Genomic DNA, 25,760 nt, shown 5'->3' with positions numbered 1-25,760 from the left:
CTCGGCAGACAGATTTTCCCTCGTGCTCCGCGACTTTTCCCCTATAAACGCTTTTGGTGTCGGCTGCCAGCCAAAAAAAAAAAAGTAGAGCGACAACCGAGAAGAAAGAAAACAAGCTGGAAGAATAGGGGCAAAAAAAGGGCTCCAGTAAATGGCAGCAGCAGCCAGTAAGTAAATGCAAAACGAGCAGTTTTCCCGCATCAGGAAAAACAGCGACGGCAGCAGACAGTGAAAGGGACGGGGAGAGCTGCGGAGACAGAGACAGCATCACAAACGGCGAAAGGGAAGGGTGCGGAAACAGAAACAAGAGCAGCGACCCAATTTCGCCAAGTAAAATCGCAGCTTTCATTAACCGCAATGCCAGACGACGGCGACAGGAGGGCTAAAAAAAAGGGGGGGCGGTGGTGGTTGGGCGGGAAAAGGTTGAGTGGGTGCCACATCCTGGTTGGGAGAAAGGTATAGCTGCAAACTGTCGCGACAGACGGCGCTGCTGTTAAAATTACAACAACCGCTGTGACTAGGTGGCTGCTTGATTGCCAGCGAAGTGCCACATCGATACAGTGGTAACTTCATAGAACATTTTGTAGCGGATACTAATTGCTGATATCAATTAGAAAAGGGGAGAGAACTTAAGTAGGGATAAATATAAAGTTATTGATGGTAAAGAGAGACATATTCTAAAATCTGATCCAGTAGTAATATTTTAGAGTTTAAATGGAAAAGCCTTAGGCTTCCCTTTTTATTGCCTAGTTCTAGAGTTCCTGTACTTTTCCGGTACTTACTGTATCCTCTGCACAGAACCTTTGCCTCATTTTCTGTACACTCGCGGTCCCTTTCCCGCTTTATGCCATCTCCCTCTTTCGCTAGCCTTTCATGTATCGCCGACCAGCTTTGTTTGCTTGGATTATTTATATAGTGGGTACACCAATGATTTGTTGGTGTTAGCCATTCCGTTAGTTGTAAAACTTTGGCGACGCGGAGGAGGATGGCGGAAAATTCGGCTGGGCTCACCTTGCTCAGAATTTAGCAAGTTTTCCCGCGAACTTTGGGAAAATGCCCTGGGCCGGTTTAAAGTTTTGGCGCCAGCACGGAAATTAAATGCCATCGATGGCCTGGTAAATGGCACAAGGATATTTCCGTTAAAAGAGTGGCCGATGAAAGCGGAGAAAAAAACTTAAAATTGAAAGGATATCCTACGGTCAAGTGTTTGTCATTTGCAATTAATTTCCTTTTGACCAAACGGCATCTTCCGCCGCCCGTTTTGTGCTTTTCAATTAGCAAAACTCAAAGTTTTCCCGGCTCAGACTCAAGGCAAAGCGATTCCAATAATTTCCTGGCTCTGATTCTCCAAACTGCCCCTCATCGAAGAATTTTGCTGCGCCTAAAAGCCACTGCATTTTTTATCAGGCCAATTTAAACGAATTATCCTGGACAGAGAAATCTCAGCTCATCCATATCCATGGGCACATCGATGTCCGGCACATTTATAAATAGCAAGCGACTCAAAAATGTTTTCCTTTTACTTTTAATGTCACCAAAAAGAAGGGGGAGACACTCTCCCTGAACTTCTTACATGGGCGGCGGGCTGAAAAAAGGGGGCTTGAATTCCCCCATTCCCCCTGCCACTTTCATATCCTATTTATCGTGTGCGTTTGCTTGTGTAACCTTGCCAGGAGCCAACTGTCGCTGGCATATGCTAATGCCGGGAGGACGTACGCCGGCATCTCAGTGCACTGAGAGAAATAATGGTATGGGTAAAGAAGTTGTACTTTAGCACAATAAAGTTAATAGCTCTGAAATGTGATCGAAATTGGCCGCTTACAGCCAGTCTTGTGGTGTCAGCTAAATTTTATTTTATACCTTTAGAATAAATCTTTTTATATCCGAGATTATAGTATTCTAATTTACTAACAGTAGACTTAAGACCTTTACTTCTCCATGTATTGATTGCTTAGACTTGTTGGTCATACATCTGAATGTGATTTTACACATGAATGACAGAGTTTTACAAAGCAGATTGGAGATTTGCATACTACTACCACTCGTTATTTGGCCCAGTGTAGGCTCCTTTGGCCGTTTGGCAACAACTGCTAAATATGTATGCCAAATGCGATTTGCATATAACGTTTTGTGAAACGGTTTGCGAAGTAGTGGAAAATGAGGAGCACAGCGCAGGCGGGCAGTGGGGATCTGGCTACTGCCTGGTATGCCTTTTAGCCATGTTACGTTGGATTTTTCGTCTTTTTCGGAGGGACGAGGCGGGGATTACCTGAAAGGCGGGCCATGACTGAACCGTGCGTCTGCCGTTTGTGTGGCCGAACTTTGTGCAGCCACTGTGGATCAGGTATGCAAGTTTGAGCCCCTCCTGCGACCCACCTCTGTGTTTATTGGTCTAACAACGGATTGTTGTCAGTTTTGATAGGCAAAGTAGGTGCACTTAAACTTGAATGCGGTCAAATATGTGTCTAATATTGAAACTAGGCAGAGATAGCATCAATTTAATTTTGAAACTAGGAAGTGATACCTTCAAAACTGGACGTATGTATACAAATGTAACAGCACGTTTCAAGGAAAATCACTTTAAAACCAATACTAACACCATTGTGTTAATATAATAAAAAAAATTTGGATAAATGTTCGCGATGAAAATAATACTCATAATATCAATGTGGAATAGTGAGGTAATTTAGAAGAGATGGGAATCATTCTTCTAAGTGCACATTATGGCACAAGAGTAATAGCACCAAGGATCTTCCGTCCTGTCGTTGGCCGCCCTTTCTGGTCCAACTGGCCACCTGCAATTGAACTCGGCATTGAGGCGGAGATCGCGGGCGTGGCTTATTTACATGAAAATTAGACGAGAACTCGATAGATTGGCCAATTGATTGGCTGTGGCGTAAACATCTCATTAAAATGCTAAAATCTTACATCACATGCATACAATTATGCTAGGAGAGAGCGATGCCAAAATTTATTCATGCACGGCCAATCCAATCGGTTGGCAATCAAAATAACTTTCAATTCATTTGGCCAATATGAATGCGATTCGCATCGCCATCATCGATTATATACATTGCCAAATTGTCCGATTTATGACCAGTGGCAGAAGGCAGATTTAATATTTCAGGATACTTTTGGTTTTCGGGCAATTGGATGAATATTGATCCTGTAGGCTTTAGAAATAATATTTTTATAAAGTAAATTTCTTTGGATAAAAAACTGTTACCCTAAGGAGTTTTGTATGCAAAGTTTTGCTCTTTTACATTTATAAGCCTTTCTTTTAAATCTAAATAATATTTTAGGGAATGTATTTTGTATGGAATATAATTTAAGATACTATATATATAACAATGTTGATAAACGGGCATTGAAGAGGGGAGTGAATGACTGTTATTAAATTCCCGTTTTGAAGAGACCACTGTGCATGAGAAATTAGCCACGAATGTATTGTCGTAAAGGAGGAAAGTATGCCCAGATCCGATCCGACTCGGGTCCAGGTCCAGGTCCGGGTCCAGTTCCAAGTCCAGTTCCAAGTCCAAGACCAAGTCTAGGCCAAAGGCATTGTCGAAATTCTACCCCCAAAACTCATTCCGCTTTTCCGGAACTCTTTGGCCAAGTTGCACGATAGCGATAAATCTCCACCGAAAGTTGTATGTGTTGTACGGGGAAAAAGGAGGCGGAATAAGGACGAGTGGGCACGGTAGTCCCCAGGATTGTGTAAAATATGCACAGCTTTTGGGCCGCACAGAGTGCTGCACACCGAGGCAATGGTACTGCGGACCCGGCCACTTGAAGCTGACACAACGTCACAAAGCGCATTATGATGATCAACTCGATTATGGCCAAAAGGGAAGCAGTGTTGGCCAACTTGACACAAAGCAGAGCGGAGTATAATTTTTAATGCGAAAATTCAACAGGATCTTTGTGCCGTTTAAGGCTTTTATTAAGGGTTTCGATTGTGCTGCTAAGCTCTGATATTAAAGCAAACGAACACTGGACATAATTTAAAATACATCTAGCTCATTATTTACTTGCCCTTGCATCCTTGATCCAGTTCAACAGTAGAGATAATGCTCTGTATCAGAAAAAATTACGTCTACAGCCTGAGGTTCTGCTAAATTTTCCGCTTCCCTGCTAACAATTCAATGCACCTTGGAGTAAAAAACGAATACATTCAGCTAAGAAGACTTAGAGTAACCTGATTTAGGGCACAGCAATCCTCGAGCTGAATCTCAACACTGTGGCCAAGTTAGTGCAGTAAGTTTTGTTGGTATTTGGTTTTCGGGCCCTGCCTTTCCCTCTTTCTACCAACTGCCTTTCCCCGCCCACATATCACACAATCGCAGGCACAGTAAACAGTCGGACAAAAGGAATTCGATTTTCAGCTATTTTCTATGCCAAAAGCAAAGTTCTGGAGAGCTGGAAACAACCTACTTACGACTTTGGTAGCCGATGGAACAGAAAAAGGCACCCTGAAGGGAAGGGAGTGATCTGGGGGTCATAAGCACGTGATAAAAGCCTTACTTCCAATTTTAACTTTGCTGTCTAGTGTGGACTGAGCCGTCAGACGGAGACAAAAATAGCATCAGACCAGCGAGATTTTTTCGTATCCATTATATTAAATACTCTGGGGTTGAATGGATCGGTCTGCATTTGACCACACTTTTTTTTTAACAACTGTTAAGAAGTAGCTTACAATCAAGTTTTCTTAATTATCGTATCATTAAATACAACGTCTCTATAGCAATACTTCCTTTGGATCTGTTGCGACATTTAAACTTAAATTAATAGGGCTATCTATTTTTATGAAAAAGCCTTGTTAATTTGTTATTTTTTCATAGAAAAAAAATAGTTATCTTTGAGTACATTTGAGTAAAGCACCCAATAAGAGGTAGCTCGTAGTCGTCGTTCTGGGCCGCATTTCTTCAGCTTTTCCTTATTTTTCTTCTGTTTCCATTGTTGTTCCTCGGTCGTCTGTCCGACAGTTGGGCGTCGCTGAGGCGCCAAGGGCAGCCATTTTTCATCGGTGGGCGTATGTGATGTGCCAACAATGTCGACGCCGCTGCCGGAGTAACTGGCAGTCGGAGAGTCAGTTAGTTCGTCAAACCAACAGATTGTTTGTCTCCCAGTCCTTCGCCCTCCGTGCTAATGCCCCTGCATCCTAGCTTACGATTTTTGTATCCATCTGCCCATGGGATTCTTGTTATCCCTCGGCCAGGCCATCTGTCTGGTGTCCTCGGTCTGGGTCATTTCCACTTGCATTCCGGCTTGAACTTGTCTTCATTTGACTTTTCGGTGGTTTACGAGGTTGAATATGGCGGATTTTCAGCTGGCATACGTATAGTTTTACAAGCAAAATTTAGATTTATTTGATGTAGCCGTTCATTAGGGCTGGCCTAGGTTATACAGTCAAACAAAAAACCTATTGAAAATATTTTAATGTTTACAAAAAACATTTGCTAGAAATCCTTTAGAATTTCTCTAAATTATTTGCAGGACCCAACATTTCTTTAAGTTACTTTAAAGGCTTCTCAAGTTGGAACGAATATTTAAGTTTCTGTTTTTGTTTTTGTTTTCGTTGCTTATCCACAGCCGTCTATAAATTGAATAGTTTTTACTTGAAAGCAGGCGAAAACAAAAATAAAAGTTGGGCGTTTTTGGAGACGAAAAAACCGCAAAACGGGCGACACCCCCTCGCAAGTAATTGGTCCCGGGATCATTTCAATTCCGGTCCGGAATCCGGATTCCTTTTTTTGGCACAGAATCAAGAGCGGGCTCCGTCTTACATAAATATGCTACTTAACAAGCCACCAACGTAAACGTTTTTTATTTCCTTTGGCTCGTTGATTGCCTCCTTCGACAAGGATCCTCGCTGTGGAAATGTAGTAAACAAATGGCTGGGTGGTCGTAACTATCGCAACAAGTATCGCGACTATCGCTTGGCATTCGTAAATGGCGAAAATGTAAATCCGGCGAAATCCAAAAAATGCACCAGCGCTCCGCTCATCATCGGTGCAGTTTTGCAATTTATTTAATTCGATATTTGTTTTTGCAAGTACTTTCCATGGGTGAAGATGCAACCGAAACCACCCACCCACAAGCACACATCCTATTTTCATTCTCATTGATTTGAATATGTCAGCAATTTGTGTAGTTTTGTGCACCAATGCGCCAAGTTTCATCCGAATCCCCGTCCCACCCACACCGCCACCCAATAAATCCACCCGGTGGGCGGAGTTGCGGGAGAGGTTTTTCTGCGTAATGCAATGTAAACCAAACCAAACCAAACAATTTAAAATCATGGCATGCATTTGGCTTCAATTCAATTTAAACTGAAATGAGCGCGTGGCCAGCATGCATCGGTGTCGTCGGCCAGTCCAACGAGTGGCTCTGAGAGGAGGAGGGAGGTGGGGTGGGTACTGGCTGCAAAATGGGTGGCAGTGGGCGGGATATTGGTACCTGCCCCATTGGGAGGCTCGCCATTATTGCGTAAGAAAAACGTTTACAGTTGGCAAATCAAGTGGCTTAAATTAATCTTGAAATTAAGGTGTTTCCAAATTTTAATGTTAATAAACTTTTGGGCAAAGCTTAAACTTTAAAAAATAAAAGGGTATAATAGATTCGTTGCAAAATGCGCTATGTGTGTATAAGGAAGAGTTTCCAACACTTTAAGGTATATTTACTTTGGATCAGGATTAGTAGACATGTCCGCCTGTCTGTCCGTATGATCTCAGAGATCTCTGGAACAATTTTGTATGAATGTTTAAGCAAACGTTTCTTTGCTTTGCCTATTTAGACACTTTCTTGTAGCTTTGATAAAGAAGGTAACTAACCCTTATATTCAAAAATGCACCCAATACAAAAATTCTTTAAAGGGCTTTTACGCAAGGCACCTTACCCTCCTTCAACTACCACCATCCGTAACTACACTTTAAACCCCATCCCCTGGGAAACTTAGTTTTCCCTTAAAGTAAGCTCTTTGCTTTATACGCAACCCGCAAATGGAAAGCAATTTCATTACGAAAGTTTTCGCACAGCTGTGCGCACTGTTAGACTGCATTTCAGGGGCTGTAAACGCGGCTGTTAAACAACAGGCTTTAATTTGAGTAACATCCCGCAAAATGGGGCTAAAAAAATGAAAAAAGGGTCGGAAAAGGGAAGACGTGATTGTAACCCGTAAATTCGCCCTTTAGTTATGCATTTTTAATGTCCGCTTGCGGGCTGGCGAAAGTTTCACCATTACAATGTAGCCTTCGCTGTTTTCCACTGTTTGCACTTATTGACACGGCCAAAATTTACGGCCGCAATTTCAATTGCCGTGTGCACTCCTGATGCCGCCTAACGAACACATGGCTGATACAGTGGCGCCCGAAACTATTCTCCACTTTGACCATTTAAAGCCTTATACTTGAGTTTGTCAAAAAGACAATGGCCATTCGCTCGGGCCAATTAAAAGTTTCCTGGAGAAAACAGCAATGAAGTGGTGGCCAAAAATATTCGACACTTGCACCTTACGTTGGCGCCTTGTTAGTAAGTTTATGGCAACTACCCGGATATTTACCATGGCAATTTAATGAGAAAATGTAGGACACTTCCTCACCCCAACCCCACTCCCATTTACTGGCTTATCTCGGTGGGCGGTGGGCGGTGGGCAGAGGGCGCAGGGCGGTGGCGCTCGGCTGCTGCACCACCCCCGTTGTGTGGACTGAAGCACTACTCAAAGTCGTCTGAGTGCCCCAGCATTGACTGAAAATGCATTTTTATAGAGAGCGAGTTGTGGGCGCGTGTGGCTCTGAGTGTGAATGTATGTGAGTGTGTGAGTGTGACGCGGAACCCAACTTGCATATAGAACTGGCCCAGACCACACAGTGCACTGTGCCGGTTGGCCCTTTTCAATAAATCAGGCAGCCAAATCCGCAGATGTCAACAAATGTACAGGCAACCTTGTTGTTGCAACAGTATCAGCAACGGTGACAATTACTGCGATAACAACGGCAGGAAAACAAACTGGCGTGGAAATTAATTATGGCACCTGACGAAGGTGGAACATTGGCTGAACATCACTGCAGAAATGTAAAGTGCAATGTATTCAACAGCAAATTAAATATGCAGTAATGCAGTAATATATGTTATGGGTATTTTAAAAAGTAAATTATAAAATTAATTACAGTAAGGAATTTTTATAAAGGGTAATATTGTTGCTGGAAAGCACTGAATATAAACAATTTGGAATGAATTCAAATAATACTTCTTAAGCTAAGGCTAATTATTCTAAAAGAAATATATAGAAAAGGAATGCCCTAGATTTAGTATAAGTTAAAAATGTCCCATAAATCAGAAAAATAAAACCAAAACTTTTTAAAGATGTTTACAAACTTTGTAGTGCTTTGTAGTGTGAAGAAAAGTTTACAATAGTTATTTTATAAATGTCTAGAAATGCGTAAAATTGAAATGACCTTAATTGTCAGCCAGCAGTCTTTGTTTTATAATATAAAATAATTTTATTAAACTAAAAAAAACTGCAATTAAGTTGAATGTGCATTTTTAATTGAGAACACGTTTGTTTTTGCTAATTAACTTGATTCCTATTCACTTTTTGTACAACTTGCATTTGTTCCTCATTTATTGATTGGCGAACAGCAAAACCTTTGAAAGGAAGTTACCACCTCTTTAAACACCTTTCTATTTGAATTTACCTCCTTTTAACTCATGACCTGCGTAGGCCTTAAAGTAGCGCCTGTAAAGTCAAGTGCAAGAAAATGCGTCCAGAGTGACCGCAATGGAGTGTGAGCAGCGAAGGGACTTTCAATACCTTAACCCTCGCCATCTTCCGGCCAAACTATAATAAACTTCTGTGCTGTGGCCTTTGGACATCTTTACAACTTGCTGCGGCTAGCCAGGTTGCCACCACTCAGCTGCCCCAACTGCCACCACTGACACACCTGCATCTCCACCGCTTTAAATGCCTTTGGCTTTTATGGGCAGTGCTTTACGCTCAGAAAATGTACGAAAAACAACGCCAGCAAAATGAACTTCAAGCCTCATAAGGCGAGCGTTTAAAAAATAACTAAGAATATTTTACACCAGTCGATTGGGCTCTAAAAAGTTTATGGCCGAATTTAGTGGCGGTCAACAAACACTCAATTGCTTTTCTAAGCCGAACATGCATATATGTATATCTAAATGCGCCGCGTGGTGTTAACAGTTTTCTGCGCTAGCTTCAATTAAATTTTTATATTGGGTAAATTTTTGTTAGTTGTGAAGCCAAAATTGATTTGGTATTTGACAATTTTTGGGCTTGTTCTCTGTTCGACCAGAAATTGGTAATAAAAGAAAATGAAAACCAATTTTGAATGCCAATATATGGTTGGGTATATTTAGAAAGGACAAGGATATTCTCTATAAAATGTTTCTCTATTAGATGTTTGAGGAGTGGTAAATAGTTTCAGGCGACATGACCTTAAAAAGTTTAATTAATTTCGACCAAATTACCAATTTACATATAGACATGTTCCTTTTTTGATTCACCCTCCTTCAGGCTTTTCAAACGGCCAATACAACTTTCGGCTGAATAACATTTGGTTAGGACGGAATCAAGTTGGCGTTTATTTATTTACTGACCAGCACAGTGGGCCAACAGCTAATGTCACCGAGAATAATTGCTATAAATTGTAAAGTCTTTTATTAAAATAAGAGGAAAGGAAATGTTTTAATCGGGTTAAAATTCCGTATTGGCCCAGAGTAGCTTTAAGTGGGATGGCCATTGAAACTTGGCGTTTAGGCCAGCGCAGTTGCCAAATCGTGGGACCTTCCAAAAGAGCAGACTGTATTGCCGAGTTTGCCCATTAAAATGCTGTTGTTTTGTCAAATCATTTTCACTTCTATTGCTTTCTTTGCACTGTTTTTTCCCATTTTTTGTTTGCATTCTGGACGTCTGCGAATTTTTAATCATTTGCAGCCCGAATGCCGGTGCTGTCTCAATGTGTCTGCTAAATGGCAAATGCAAAGTCTGAGCAGTCAGACAGCCAAGTTGAGAGCGTGAACTAATTAGTGCATTAGCATTTAGTGGCATGAATTTGGCGCAGTCGAAAACTTTCACTGCAATGTGGGTTAGGCGAAGTTATATTTTGCTGTGGCTGAAGGGGATGTACGTTTGTATGCACCCAAAAGATACATATCCCCGAGATATATACATATATCTACGAGGTGCCACTGACAGCAGATGCTGCTGCTGTAATGCTTGACACATTTGTGCATATAACAAGCTGTTGATGCGGTTAATGTTTCTGGTGCTCATTAAGGCTGCATATCGGATGGATGGGATGTTTAGTTATGGATTTGCTGGATTTAACGCAGGCTCAACGCCTCAAAACGCACTCACCGATTGATGATTGATTAAAATTGCCCCTAAGTAACCATGATGAGCTCAACTAACCACGCGACGGCAATGCAATTAGCAAATCAATTCCGCAATTCCCCAATTTCCCAATTCAGCAATTGAAATTTAAATTTAACAGCAGTCAGGAGGAATGCGAGTGCTCTGTTCGGGACAGCAGACAGGAGTTGATTTTCATGTAAAACAAATATCACTTAATGTGGCCACGGTGCACCACGGTGGCGCAGTGCTCCCAGGCTAATGGCAAAGCAAAAAGGCACGTATCTGCCGGACACTGGGCACTGGCCACTGGACACTGGCCACTGGACACTGGACACAGTGTCCTTGTCCCCAGGACCTCAGGACTTGGGAACTTTCCGGCACGTGTGCGTGTGCAGCTCGTAAAAAGTGTGCATCAGGTTGCAGAAGGGGCTACTGGTGTTGCTGCTGTTGTTGTGCAGCATTAATAGCAACTGGCGACAAACAACAACAGGCAGCAGGAACAGCAGTACTAATAATATGGCAAAAGGCTGGGCGGCAGGAGTCCAAGGTCCTGGGACCACCTGGTGGTCTTAGCTGGTGATGCTCCATTTCAGGACGCTGGTCACTGGACGCACACTGTCACTGGGATTAGGGAAACATCAAGGACATTCGGGTAAACAACTAAGACATAACAAATTGCCGTTTCCATTCCAGTCCAGTGTAGTACCTAAATAGGTAAATCAAACATGTAAAACATTAATTTGAATGTTGAGTATGTGCACATAAAGTCCACCAACCAAATATAAATATAGAAAAATAAGCTTAGCTCCTTAAATCTTCGGTAAAGACTGTAATAGACCAAGGTCTTACTTCTACTTTTACTACTACTATTACAGGTTAAAAATAATTAAATAAATTAATAGCTTCCACTCAGCACTCACCCCGCGAAAACCACTGTTCTTTGGCTCTCCAGCTCCATGACATTTAATTTTAATAAACAAAATACTGGGGATAAAGAGTGATGTAATGGTATGTGTGCTGCTTTTGCGTGGCGAAAGGGGACTTCCGGTTTAGGGAAGGACGAGGAACTGCAGTCTCTGCTCTGATATGAGTGTTTTTTACTGCTCTGACGGAGTTGTAATGAGCCGCACGAGAAATGCAAAAACTTTTTCGGAACGAAGCTTTAGCCCGGCTAAGTCAGCTCTGGCACTGGGCTTCCCAGGAGATCGATGTCTAACCATAACTCAGCCAGAGTCGGAAAGGGGTCTGAGCGGGCGGGCATTAAAGAGAGGCATACACGGTGAAAAAAGGGTAGCGAAAGTTGTCAGAGACTCAGAAATTCTATAAGCCTTTCTGGGAGTATTGGTGTTCTGCCACTCAAGTATTGCATAATAATAACTTCTAGTTAATGCTTTTTTTACATTTACTGAGACAACAATCCAGCTATGTTTTCTTGGCAATCATGGTTGAGATCAGTTTCGCCTTTTTCTCGCGGTGTACTCAAGGTAGACGACGTAAACGAACTCCTTCAATTTCGACTACCGCCGAACAGGTCGCACGTGCTCTTGTCATTTTACTTTTAAAACTTTTGCGTTCTACTGTCGTTGTCGCTGTTGTCGTTGTTGCTGGTTGCTGGTACTGTTTTGGCTGCTTTTCAATTTTATTGTGGGTAAAACAACTGGCACTGTAAAAGGCGTCAGAGTGCTACGTGATTTACACCTAGCCAGGATGTGAATGTGCATTTTGTGGGCGCATCATTTTATGATGGCTGCCTGAAACCGAACTGCTCTCGTCCTTTTTCCTTGGCTTCCATTTCTGTTCTTCTGGAGCTGCTGCTCCTGCTGCACTTACCACATGTCACGCCCTTTCACAGCTCCCTGAATCGCAGTTTTCCCAGCACCGAGAGGAAAATCCAGTCAAGGATCTTGTGAACTTTTGCTTTTTAAAATGCACTTTTCTTTAATATTTTATTTTAATTTAAAAGGAACGAAGGAAACTTAAATAAAATAAATGAAAGGAAATGTAAATATAATATTTTATCTTAAATATGTATTATATACGCAGTAATATTCGTTTAACATTTATATTAAACGTTTTTCGATTGCTTGGTTTAATATAGCTTATATAAGTTAATAAAGTGCAAGTGATATGTAAGAAAGAACATATATATTTGTAATAAAAATGTATTACCAAAAACATATGTTTACTACCTGTTTTTCCAGTGTCGACCTGCCAGCCTCTTCTTGTTTTCCATTTAAAGTTTATAAGGTGCTGGCTGCTTTTAGCTGCCAGTCTAGATGTTTGTTTATATTTTCGTTAATGCTGCTCATCCTCAGTCACAACTTCCAGCTCGACAACTCGCCATGCCCAAGTCCATGCTCCAACCCATACGCATACGCCGATTTTTCACGGCAGACTTCCAATTTTACAGCTCCAGTTGATTTGACTTTTACGTACGTGTTGATGCGAGAGGTCGAGCCGCAGCTTTGGTCACGGGGCATTGCATTTGAAAAATATGGTGTTGGGCTGGGAGGCGACGGTGTCCTGCGTTGTCCTGCTAAAGTCCTGGCCGACGGCCATGTCAAAGTCAAAGCCACGCGCCACCATTGTCATTACACGCGCGGACGCTTACACGATTGAAGGTTTGGGGATTGGGAACCGAGAATCGCGGACCAGGGACTCGGGTCAAGGGGCTAGGGGCTTCCAGGACGAGCTGGGGACCATGGCCAGCGAGTCGGGTGGAAGAGGGGAAGGGGTGGTAGTGGGACGGCGGGACCCATTGCTCTCCCAAGGATGCATTGCATTTTAATGAAGATATACGGCGCGGGCAGCGAGCTGAGTTGGTTGAGTTGGTCGTGTGCGAGTGTCAGTCGCTCTGCTCGCTGTGGCTTAGTTCGAAAATTTACACGCCCCCTTTACCGCCTTCCCACTGTCCACGACACCCCCACCCAGCCACCCGCCCACTGCCTCGATTTTCTATTCGCACAGGGCCTGTCAGTCAGCCAGACTTGGAAACTCGTGCTTGTTCTCCTATATATTTTATACCCTATTCTATGGGTCCATTTGAAAATTTTATAAGCATCGAACTTGACCGATATGTTCATAAGCATATTTATTTTAAGTAATAATAAATAATATTTAAAGTAAAATATAAATGCAATTCAAAATCTCAAATCATATTTGACTAAGAACTGATGTAAGTATTTATGTTAAGAGTTAGTCAACTTAATAAATATTACAACGAAATATAATACGATACTAACTTCTGTACTAACAATAAAATTTTTGGTTTAGTTTCAATTTATGTGCATGTATTTAGGGAAAATTCTCTTATTACATTTTTACAGGGTACTCAAACGAACTATTTCCAAAACTTTATATCCTTTTCGATGTCCTTTTTTCTCTGCTGCCGAGGCGCGTGCCTTTCATTTTGAGCTTGGCCAGCGGCGTTCGTTCCGCCCGCGTTGTCGACATCACGAGTTAGCAATGTCACTTTCTCTCTCCACCTTTCTCCTTTCTCCACCCTTCTTTTACAGCCACGCCCCTTCTGCCTACCACCCGCCACAGCAGTTTTGTTTGGAATGCGAATGCGTGGGCGAGTGCAATTTAGCTGCCATTTTGGTTAGTTTTGTAAAATATTTGAAAAATGCAAATCTGATTTGGCTGCGGGCATGAATGTTTATTAACACGGAATTTATTCATGTTTCCGGTTTTTCGCTGGAGTGAAGAATGGAGTGAATGAGTGCCTGTTTGTATCTTGATAAATGACTTAACGTTCTCAGATGAAGTGTTTATAAACTAGCTTAGATTTAATTATGAGATTGTAGATGACACGACTAAATGTTATTGGAATTACTGCAAAACGTACTGTTATCAATAAATGATGCATAGATCCATAGTAACTTAAAAGGTTTTAAAAAATTTTACTTTTAGTTTAAAAGAGTATAAATTATTAAAGTTTCAATGAATTTCTGATCGGATCGGCGCCTCTTAATTGCCGGAAGCTCTTAAAGAAAATGGCAGGACAACGCGTTGAAAACTCTGCTGGTCACATGAATAATGTATTAACACTGGTGCACCATTCTTTTTGGCCAAAAGTGTGCAAAAAAGGCGCCAAAAGCAACAGCCGGAAACTTTAACTCGACTCTTTGTCTGTTTGATGCCTTGGATTCCGACTGCTGTTTGCTTTGATGTCGGGGCCAACTTCTTGTGGCTTTGGCCACTCTCTTTGCCTTTCGCCTTTTGCCTTTGTCTTCTCCACAACTTTTCACATTAATTCTGTTAATAATTTTTAATGTCTGTACAGCGGAACGTAAAGTTCGCCAAGTATTTGCACACATGGTAATTAAAAATTTAATTTCCTTGTCAATATGTTCCTTGAACGTTTTTTTTTCTTTCCATTTTACTTCCAGATACAAGTTAAGTAGCGCCTCGTTGTGCAGCCGAACATTTGCATTACAAATTAGTCAGTGAATCGATATGCTTCAAAAGGGCGGCAGTTTCCCAACCTGACTCTATTTTAAATATTTATAAATAAAATATATTGTCGCTTCTTCTTAGAAGCATTTAAAATATAATGGAAAAATGAAGCAGTGATAAATAATTTGTAATGCATATTATTTTCTGAAATCGCTAATAAGTTAAATGTAAGAAAAGGAACAATTACCCATTTTCGAGATTTCCAAACATCACCCATACGCAGCGTTGCCCATTGTTCGTTTTCAAAGGGGTAGATTCAGCTTTAAAAGGATTTCCCTAGGCAGCATGTGCCGTAGACCCTCTCCCACTGTATTTATCCCATATCCGTCCCTATGCACCCATGTCTGCCTATTAGACCTGCTAATAGGACCCTTTAAGGACGTCCACTCGCACGCTGTCCAAAACAGCAGGCACTTCCCATTTCGCTGCATGCCATGTGGCAACTATTGGAACCTGTCAATGCAGAAGCCGCTTGACGTGTTAATTCGCCAGCTGACACGCACAATCCAAAACACACACAATAAACACACATCCTTCCAGCACTCACACACACACACACACACATCTACACATATGGAAGTACAAGGACCTAGGCAAATGGCTGATCCGACATGCAGGCATTCTTATTTATGGCAGCACTTCCTTTGCGGTTTATTAGCCACGTGCCTGCATTTCTCAAATTCCGGCAAAACAAAAGGTATTCCATATAAATGCAAATGTTCGCAAGCAGCTGCTATTAATGCATATTTTACAATGCATAAGTACTGCGAAACTGCCGTCGACTGTGGTGGCCCTTTGCCACAGGACTATTTCATCAGCAGGTCCGTCCAATCTCTGGGAAACTTACAAATAATTTTATAAAAATGGAAATTGTTCACTTGGTTAAGTGCTCAATTAAAGGCGGGAACGGGTACTTCAAATAGATGTTAGGTGTATATGAATTATTTAAAAGGGAACCGCAACAAGTTTTTATGGTTATCGAATTTTGGGTAAAATATTTAGCAAGGTATTTTAATAATAAATAATAGTTAGGATTCTATAAAAAATAAATTCAAATATTATTAAAAGGAAACCATTTTTTCTATTTTAGGAACTTTCTTTATTTGTTTCTTTCCGCAAAAAATGTTTAAATCTGTTTTGATTAATAATTATAAACATAAATTTATGAGATGTATTAATATGTTATCATAAATTTAGAGAAGAGGGAGAATGTTAAAATAAACTACAAACCCTATTAGTTTTCTTCCAAATATATATTTGTTTTGTAATTATGAATTAAACACAAGCACAAGACCCTCCCAATTAAATACCAATACTTGGCCAAATGTGAGAATAACACCATTTCTTGGCTACGGAAATAGCCCAATATCAATGACAGCTGCTGGCCGGCCAACACACATGTTCCGATGACAAGTATTTGGGGTCACTTAAATCAGGATTAAAGACTATGTAAGAGTTTAAAGGCTTTGGCAGCCATTTCCATGGCTTTCGATGGCAACAGTTGTGGCAACATGTAATGGTGTTTCCTTCGAGCCAACAACTGCGAATCGAGGGGGAAATCGAAATCGACGGGGGAAAGTCGAAGTGATTCACGGAAAAGCTGCTGAACATCAGCATGCTAAATGCGCTGCTCTCTGGCTCAGTGAGCTTGTAAACAGTTTGGCACTTGGAAATAAATTACACACGCAATATCTGTAAATCGTTTTAAGAGGCGAAACGAATTGAATATGTTGTCCGGTCGAGTGCAGATTATATTTAGATACCTCCCAACCGGAGATGGCCAAAACTTTTCCGGCTGCGTAGTAGTTTATTTATGCAGCACGAGCTGCAAAAGCCAAAAAACTCTGGTGGGGGCTGTGACAGCTGTAAGTGCTGGGAGTCTTTACAAATTGGCAATGGCCAAAGTGTGGCATGCGTCTATCGATAAAAGTTTTTAGCTCCCTCGCTTAATTTGAAAGTCAAGTAACGGCTTGACTTTTTGCATTCACGCTGGCTGCCGCCACTTGATTGCCACATTTGTGAGCGGCTGTCAGGTGTGGACAGTGGCCACCAATATTGGGCCAATTCCGATTCCGATTCCCCAGAACCGCTTTATTAATGGCTTCACTTAGGTTTTATTAGAGATGAGCGCTTTTGAAACATTTAATTAGGGAGCGCTTCAGCTGTCTAAATGAAAAGCCATTCTAAGATATTTGTATTTTCCACTCCATCTCCATGATGCCGCATAAAAGACTTGTACTTTCTTTGTCATGTCAGCATGTGCTCCAGCAGAAAGATACATATTTTATAAATATATACATACATATGTGAACATTATTATTTTTATCTGTTCACTGTAAATGAGACTTAGATATAGGATGTTGTTTATATATTTATATAAACATAATTTTTAAATGTTATTGGTTTCCATTTCATTTAACTTCTCGTTGTTTGTTGGATTATATATCCTTGTATACCTTGACCTTAATCTAAGCCCCACCGTTTGTGTTCATTTTGGATTTTAAAGCCATTCAGCCAGTGCCATTTAAACAAAGCAACAGTTTGTCCGCGTCCAATATTGCATTACAAAAACAATTGAATTTATAAACTAATATAGTAACCAGCAGGTGGTGGGTGGGTGTTGGCGGTGGTGAAATTGCCACAGTTTGCTGATGAAATCGCAAAGTTTGAGAGGCGAGCACGTGCGCCACTTTGTTCACCACCGCGATGTAGATCCCACCATCGACGTGTGCCAGAATGGGCATATATATAGGATCAGGAGTAGGAGCAGATATATACATACTCGTATGCACACCAACCTGAAAGCCCAGCACATAATTGGCCATTAACAGCGACCAGGCCACAAAGCACAAAGGACGACACTTAATATTTTTATCCACGAAATTGAGAAATTGAATTAAAAAGTGCGAAAATTGACTGCAAATCTGGTGAATGGCCACGCCCCGAACTAAGCATAAATGTAAAATTAATTGAATTTGCATTTTGAGCACACACGTCGCGGAAAGCTTTAATGACGCCCGATTTAATTGCGGCCTGGACCCTGAGGTCGGACACGTTATAAAAATAATCCCAATAAAATGCATTTTTCATGTCAAACGCCTGAGCTGGCGGAATAACCTGAATGCACGCACAGGACTTTACGGAATTGCATGCAAACAAACCGTAACAGCACCATCGGCTGCCACGCACATGACTGCAGTCCAAAAATCGTCATAAGTGGGGCTTTCGATGGGGAGATTTTCCTGGAATCGGAAAACACCAGCACCCCCACTCCCAAAAGCGCACTCTCTCTTTGAGCATTATGTAATAACAAAAACAAAATCACATTTCCAGCACGGCTAATCAAATAGTCGAGAAGGCAAACATTCAAAGCCATTTGGCAAGCAACTCCCGTCCAGAGAAACACAAAGAAACAGTAATTTGATGGCAAAAGGAGCTAATGGAGAAGGAGGTACTGCACAAATCAGCTAACAAATGAAGCATATTACTAAACAAGTGCACAGCTGGCGGTGCTGCAGCGAAGTCATGCTACAGTGCAAAAATGTCACTTAATATTTAAATAAATAAGAAAAGTAGCACTGACTGCCATAAAAACTGCTTTCGGCATACAGAACCGCTTTATGTTTGTACATGGAAAACCTAATGGCTCTGAAAATATTGGAGAGGGCTCCTAGCCATTGTGCTGTGACGATAGAAAAGACTTCGAAATTCCTTTGGAATTTATTTTCCTCAGTGCCTCAGTCTGGACTAAGAAGATTTGTCTTGGCCGCAAATTCAATTTATTTGCGTCTTAAAGCGTCACCAGCGCTATAAAGCAATAAAGCCGGAAAAAGGATTATCTTTCAGGCTGCCGGCTCTTCCTTTGGGTCAGCAAACGTCCTCTGAGTGGGAGCCTCGGAAAAAGTTACTGCAAAAATGGGAAGATGCCCCTCGGCAAAAGTCAGCCAAAGTTGCAAAGCACTCGCTGATAGCAAGCAACAAAGAAGTTTTTGTAACCAACTCAAAAATAAAATAAAACAGGCAACATAGGAATTATAATGAAACACAAAAAAAATGCATACTGAAGCGATAGCAAACTTCTTTTCCAGACGCATGCTGAACAAATTGCAGGCAGCGTACCAAGTGGTTCAATTAATTGCAACTCACACAAAATGCATAATGAGTGCTAAAGGGAGACTTTCAATATGGGACTTCAGGCCCTTTTCCTTTTCCCACCCCAACTTACGGAGTTATTATATTTCCGCCTTCCGCTCCCCGCGGATTCATCCTGCATTATGCGGCATATGCTGGGGTAAATGATTCCATCGATGCCACAACAAAGGCTGCAAGCGAGTGCGTCTCAACAGCGAATTTGCGATGAGTGCGTGAGCACGCCGATTCGAATATGAATCAATTAGTTTGATAGCCATGCTTGATGCCCTCTAGTAGTAAATTTTAGATAAGGCGATAACCATTTAGCACAGTTTTTGCTGTAAGTCAATTAAGCTAGCACTGTTATAATTGTTTTAACTAATCTAAAAGTTGAGGAAGAAGTTAATTTACAAATAAGAAGAACAGAGAAAGACTTCTATCTCAAGCAGTTACGTATCGCTTTTTATGCCAAATCGATGACCGTGAAATTCGGCGATTTTTGCCCTCGCTTTCACTACTTTCTTCTTCCGCCAAACTCATCACTAGTCATTAAAATGGATGTGCACACATGCAAATGGATGTCGGAGTACATTCCCTAGCTCAGAACTCTCAATCTCAGCGGCGCACAAAAGTCGGCAACAAAACCGTCGGCATTTGTAGTCCGCCGCCATTGTTGCCGTCTAGCGGCTTTCAACTTGACGCCAACGCACTTAGGACACCGCACACACACACTTACACTTACACGCACACACTTATTCAGACTCTCACAAGCCACACACTCACAAATGCATTATATCTTGACTCATTAACAGCCCCTGAGCGCAGCGCTGTAAAAGCGTTCCAGAGCAGAGATTACTTTGCCTGATACGGCAAACACTCCGACGGACATCTTAGCCAGCAGCTCTGCCAATTTGGCTTTTAATCACTAAAAATAAATTAGTTTTGTATGATTTCCACTATCCAAAGCTTTTGGATAGCAAATAACCTGCAAGCCCACTAAAACAGTCAGTTAATAATGGTCAACGATCTCATACTGCCTTCTAAACAATATTTAAAAATTTATACACTATTAATTCTCTAAATGAAATTTGGTTTATTTAAGTTGATATTCAATAATTTTTTAAGTATGTTGTATTGTCAGTTTTAAAATGATGTACATGTATTTACTCCCATATCTAGAAGGTTGAATTGCGAACTTTTGTTTGTGTAAGGAGAATAGCAGAGTGATTTCAGCACGGTTTCAGTTCTGCAAAACAGTTTTCTGTTGCAAATACTTTATCATCACTGGCTTCAGGCGTTTGATTTTCGACGCTTTGCGCTCGGAATTCAGTGCTCAGTTCAGTAGGTGACACCATTGCGCGTAGGTGTTTTGGTCGGCCCAGGACGTCTGGCCTATATTGCCACATATAACACAGCAGTACATGGAGCTCCTCATCTCCCGACTGCCACCCAGGAGTCCTCATCCTCGATGCAGTGCACTAGACTGCGTGCACTTGACGCTATTGCTCCACATTTCCTCCACTTTCGAGAGTTAGGGTGCGTACGTACAGTGGCCGTCAAAATAATAGTGAAGGCAGTCGTTAAATGAGGTTTGCGTAGGCTGTGCATATTTACTTGCTATCAAGAAGTGTAGTTCTGTATAAAGACACAAAATAAGAGTGTTATTATATCTGAGGCTGTAACTATCTACCTGCAAAAGGGGTTATACTCCACAAATGAATCTGACCCTGTTACTTATTAAAATTGCTAGAATATCAACCGCATCTGGACACTTGGGAAGGTGCATTGCCACGGTTCCCCGCCCTCTGATGCAACAACACTCCGGGGGTGCCATTAGTGTCGCGGTGCGAGGTATAACAAGAGAGAACGCTATAGTCGAGTTCCCCGACTATCTGATACCCGTTACTCAGCTAGTAGAAGTGCAGGTTTGTGGGCGTTAGAGTGGGCGTGGCAAAAAGTTTTTTGGCAAATCGATAGAAATTTATAAGACCAATAATAAAATGGAAAATATCAAAACATTTTCAAAAGTGTGGCCGTGACAGCTTTGGCGGTTTGTGGCGTTAGAGTGGCGTGGCAAAAGTTCTTTGGCAAATCGATAGAAATTGGGAAGACTAATACAAAAATGAAAAAATATCAAAACATTTTTCAAAAGTTTGGGCGTGGCAGCTTTGGGCGGTTTGTGGGCGTTAGAGTGGGCGTGGCAAAATTTTTTTTGACAAATCGATAGAAATTTACAACACCAATACAAAAATGAAAAAATATCAAAACATTTTTCAAAAGTGTGGGCGTGGCAGTTTTGGGCGGTTTGTGGGCGTTAGAGTGGGCGTGGCAGCATGATTCGACAAACTTGCGCTGCGTCTATGTCCCTGGAGTCTGTATGCTTAATCTCAACTTTCTAGCTTTTGTAGTTCCTGAGATCTCGACGTTCATACGGACAGACAGACGGACAGACGGACAGACGGACAGACGGACGGACAGACGGACATGGCCAAATCGACTCGGCTATTGATCCTGATCAAGAATATATATACTTTATATGGTCGGAAACGCTTCCTTCTGCCTGTTACATACTTTTCAACGAATCTAGTATACCCTTTTACTCTACGAGTAACGGGTATAAAAAGTTGGCCCAAGTAAGTTAAAAAAATTCGCATCGTGCGTGCCGCAAGCTTTCACGTAGATTTCCGATATCCGTATGCTGATGTAAAGTTTTCAGCTGCCTTCCGTAACTTTCGAAAAATTCTCCATTCTTACACGTAATTATGCAAAAGTTAAAAGCAACCATCATCGACTGGGTTTCTCTTTATTTTTCATTTTCTGTATATTTCGACGTCTTCCCAGTCAGCCAGCCAACCAGCCAGGTGGGAAACCAGTCAGCACTTGAGCTGTCGGTGTCGCGTTAAATTATGCAAAAATACAAAAAAAAAAAAAATGGGGAAGGGAAAATCCGTGGAAAATGGCTGGGAAAGGTGAAGGAAAAGTTCATTAAAACAAAAAATCCGCTACTCGCATTGGTCATCACACCGCTGAGCACTTACTGATTTTCCCTTTTCGGGCGTTATAATTGCGGCTAAATTGTTTGCCACTTGATGCCAATTGGTTGGAAATTGCGTAAACACGTCGAGTGTGTAAAGTCGGCGTGGTTTGAGTGGGCGTACGTGGTTTTGTGGGCGGGGCTCTTATTCGGACCGCAGTGTAAGCATTTAATTGCAAGTGACTTCAAGTGTTGGCCGATTTGATGGTCGGGAAATAATGAGCCGTTTATGTTTACATGGGCCAGTGAGGAATGTTGAATGGGATTGCTTGAATATTAGGAATTCACGTTTGATGTGGAAGCAATGGCACAATGTAATTGGCAATGCCGAAACCGTTCTGGCTGTGATTTGTAATTAGATAATTGCCTTTCAAATTACCTTTAATAAGTTGGGATGTTCACATAGAAGCCGTTTGAGTGCATCATCGTATATGGGTGGGATTTATCAGAAAGGCTTTGAAAAGGTAATGTGTTTAAGTTGGCTAAGATTAATAAATGGCCTTACCTATTTTATCGCTTTAAGCTTACGTAATTTATTAACTATTTGATAGGATTATCCAGCACTTAATCTATGTATTGGTCAATTGGACAATTTTTATTGACTTATCCCAACTACTTGAAAATACACTCTTCTTTAGTCGTTACATTGTTTTCGCTATTTATCATTTCTTTTTTATACGAATTTTAAAAAGTATACATTTATTATACAATATAAAGAAATATTTCAAAGCCTGGAAGCTATCAAATTATATGATATATATATTCGTTATGTTTTCTCCCCAGAAGCTCCAGAAGTTTGTCATATATTAACAAGATTATACACTTAAAAGACATTTAACAATTGTGCGCTGAAGATAAACGGCATCGTATAAATTCATAATTTTTATCGCTCAATTAGGAGGCTCTTGTCTGCGACTCATCCCATGAGGCTGGCCAAGAGTTCCTGGCCATCTGAAATCCGATATTTCTCACGCCAAAGGCCGATGGCCATTGTCGCCTCGTTATGCGTTCGTGGCAATTGGCCGGCACTTTAAGCGACAAGCCGGCACTTAATTACATGTGTAGTCCGCTGCTGGCATGTCCACTGCTGTCAATTATGGTGTGTCCGACATGTGTATTGCATCTGGATCGCTTTGGATGGGAGGGGCTGGGGGTCAAGGGTCAGGTCCTGGCTGGCATTCCCCCAGCCACCGAGGGGGGAGGGTACGAGTATCAATCACGACGAACATGTTAAAATAATTTCATTTCACAACCGGAATTAAATGCAGTCGCGTGCAGGGCGCATTTACATGACACGACTATTAAATTAAAAAACATGAATGGACAGCCACAAAGGCGGTGAAGTGTTTTTTTCGCGAGAAAGGGTTTATAAATTCACTAAGAAAAATATATAATGAATACAGATATTTCGTCTTTGAAATATGCGTACTAAAAAGATTACCTGAATTAAATAATAGGGCAGAGATAACTAAGTATGGCGTATAGATAACTTAAAAATTCGTTCCAAATTTTTGCAAGTAAATGATAAATCAAGTGTGGGAGAGTCTCACACTTTTTTGAGTGCATTCGTCCACATGACATCGTTTAGTCAGAGGCAATCGGTGGCCATAAAAATGCTTTATTGACATGCCAGCAATCGCCAATGTTTGCTTTTAATTTCAGCAGCTGTGCAGCGCTGCGCTGTCATAATTTGTCAATTGCGAGCTAATTGTTTTCCCTTACCACTTATTATGTGCTTTCAGCCAGAGCCAAAATGATGGCGACGTCACAGGATTATTTCGGCAATCCGTACGCCCTTTTCCGCGGACCGCCCACAACTCTGCGACCGCGCGAGTCGCCGCTCGGCGTGGGCCACCCCCACGGCCATGGGCACATGCACAGCCACGCCCACGGGCACGGCCACGCCCACGCCCACTCGCACTACGCGGCCTTGGACTTGCAGACGCCGCACAAGCGGAACATCGAAACGGATGTGCGGGCACCGCCGCCGCCATTGCCGCCGCCACCGCTTCCGCTTCCGCCCGCATCCCCTAGGTAAGCCTCCCCCCCAAAAGAGTAAAAGCGAAATGGGGGAGGAAGAAAGAAAGAGGAGAAAGTAAAGAAAGTGAAGAAAGTGGGCAGTTTAACACCAGATCGAAGACGAGCAAAGAAATGCACAGAGAAATCAAACATGGCCAATTCACATTGGCATATCATCAGCAACACACATCAACACACTTCTCTGCTATGTCTGCAATCAACAGCATAAAAAATTACCCAAACAAAAAAGAATCAACATCAATTTTAAAGTTTTTACGTTAGTGCGAAAGAGTTTAAAATGCCCTTAACTAATTACGCCCAAGAGTAAATGTAGATTAAGATAAGATATAAGCTTTCATTTCTTAATCCTTGCCAATGGACTTTGATCCCATCAAATGCAAATCTTAAGTAGAGAAATAGAGAGAGAAAGATATTTTAGAGATCACTTAGTATCACTAAACAAAAGTGTTTGCCACGAGTATTAAAATGTAATCAACTAGAATACATTTTATGTTTCCTTCGCATAGTATGTTTAAGCAAACTAACTGCAAGAAAAAACACCAACTAATGAATAATGAATATTCCATAGCAACCACTGCTAATATCCTAAGAATATCCTAGACTTAAGGCAGAGCATTTCAGACAGCACTTGTACCGTTCTAGACTTAAGTTTACGAAAGTATACGTAACTCAAGCAATCCAATAACAATAACTATAACTAAGTAGAAACTCTTTTTAAAAATACGCGTATTACTCAGTTAAACCCGTTAAACCCTTAATATTACTGAGATAAACATATGGTATTATATAGCCAAAGCCAGAACGGAGTTGGAATCAATTGCATATACTTGGTAGATAAAGACAGCTTACGCAAGGGTCCACAAGATACCCATTACTTACTTAGGATAATTAAACACAATTAGCCAACAGCAGTAGCTATATATCAATCTTGATAATATCGCAGTATACGTAAATTGAAAACAAAGAATTTTCCCTAGCTTAAACAACACTCTTTCAAAGCAATGCCATAAACAATAATTACAAGTTAACGCAGCTAAACACATATTGTACTCGTATACCAGATAGTTAGATAGTTTATGCCTAACCACTACTAGTAGCTCTAAGTCCTAGGCATAGACCGAGCACCACGGCGAGATATGCACCCTTGTAAAATGCAGAAATTAATTACCAAGAGTACAAACTGTAAAGGAAACCCCTATTGAAGCTCAATTGGCCAGCCCATCTAGTGTAGCCCTAATCGTAATCGTAGTTCGTAATCGTAAGCAATTGTAAGGCAAACACTTTTCAAGTGAGCGAAATATCAAGCAAACTGTGAGAGTTCGAGGACGTGTGACGAAGGAGCAACCCCCTGATCGAAAGAGAATATCATCAATCAACATTTCCGTGCCCGGAGGAGCTGCTCTTCAATCAACACTCAACCCGAACTGGGCCCTCAAAAGCCCAGCAACCTAAACTTAGTCCTTTCATAGGCCTCTATTCATTAGTTAGTTAGCCACCGTTTCTCTCTCATAACTCTAACCGAAAGTAAGAATAGAATGAACCAAAACTTCAATCAACATACCCACAAAATATCCCCACCAACTGGCGCGGTAAGTGAAGAGCCATTTTAATTATAGCCTTAAGCCTTAAGCTCTAGCCACTGACTAGCCAATCTTAGTAGTCCAAGTAGTGAATCCCACATAGAATTCAACTGCATTCGGATGACGGGCGGCATAGAGC

General features: G+C 41.4%; 1 protein-coding gene across 5 annotated transcripts in view; it reads left to right on the top strand.

Moving 5' to 3' along the window:
* The window catches only part of LOC120452969 (sex determination protein fruitless), a 134,102-nt gene that overhangs the window by 8,112 nt on the left and 100,230 nt on the right, over positions 1-25,760 (top strand). For all 5 annotated transcript variants that reach the window (XM_039637464.2, XM_039637463.2, XM_039637462.2 and 2 more), the window contains exon 2: positions 23,744-24,035. In XM_039637464.2, coding sequence (XP_039493398.1) covers positions 23,755-24,035 — 281 coding nt within the window. In that variant the 5' untranslated portion in view covers positions 23,744-23,754. The remainder of the gene's footprint in view (positions 1-23,743; positions 24,036-25,760) is intronic.

This window comes from Drosophila santomea, chromosome 3R (assembly GCF_016746245.2).
Source record: "Drosophila santomea strain STO CAGO 1482 chromosome 3R, Prin_Dsan_1.1, whole genome shotgun sequence".
NCBI lineage: Eukaryota > Metazoa > Arthropoda > Insecta > Diptera > Drosophilidae > Drosophila > Drosophila santomea.
Note: the sequence above shows the minus strand (reverse complement) of the source record. Positions and strands in the feature narration are given on the sequence as shown.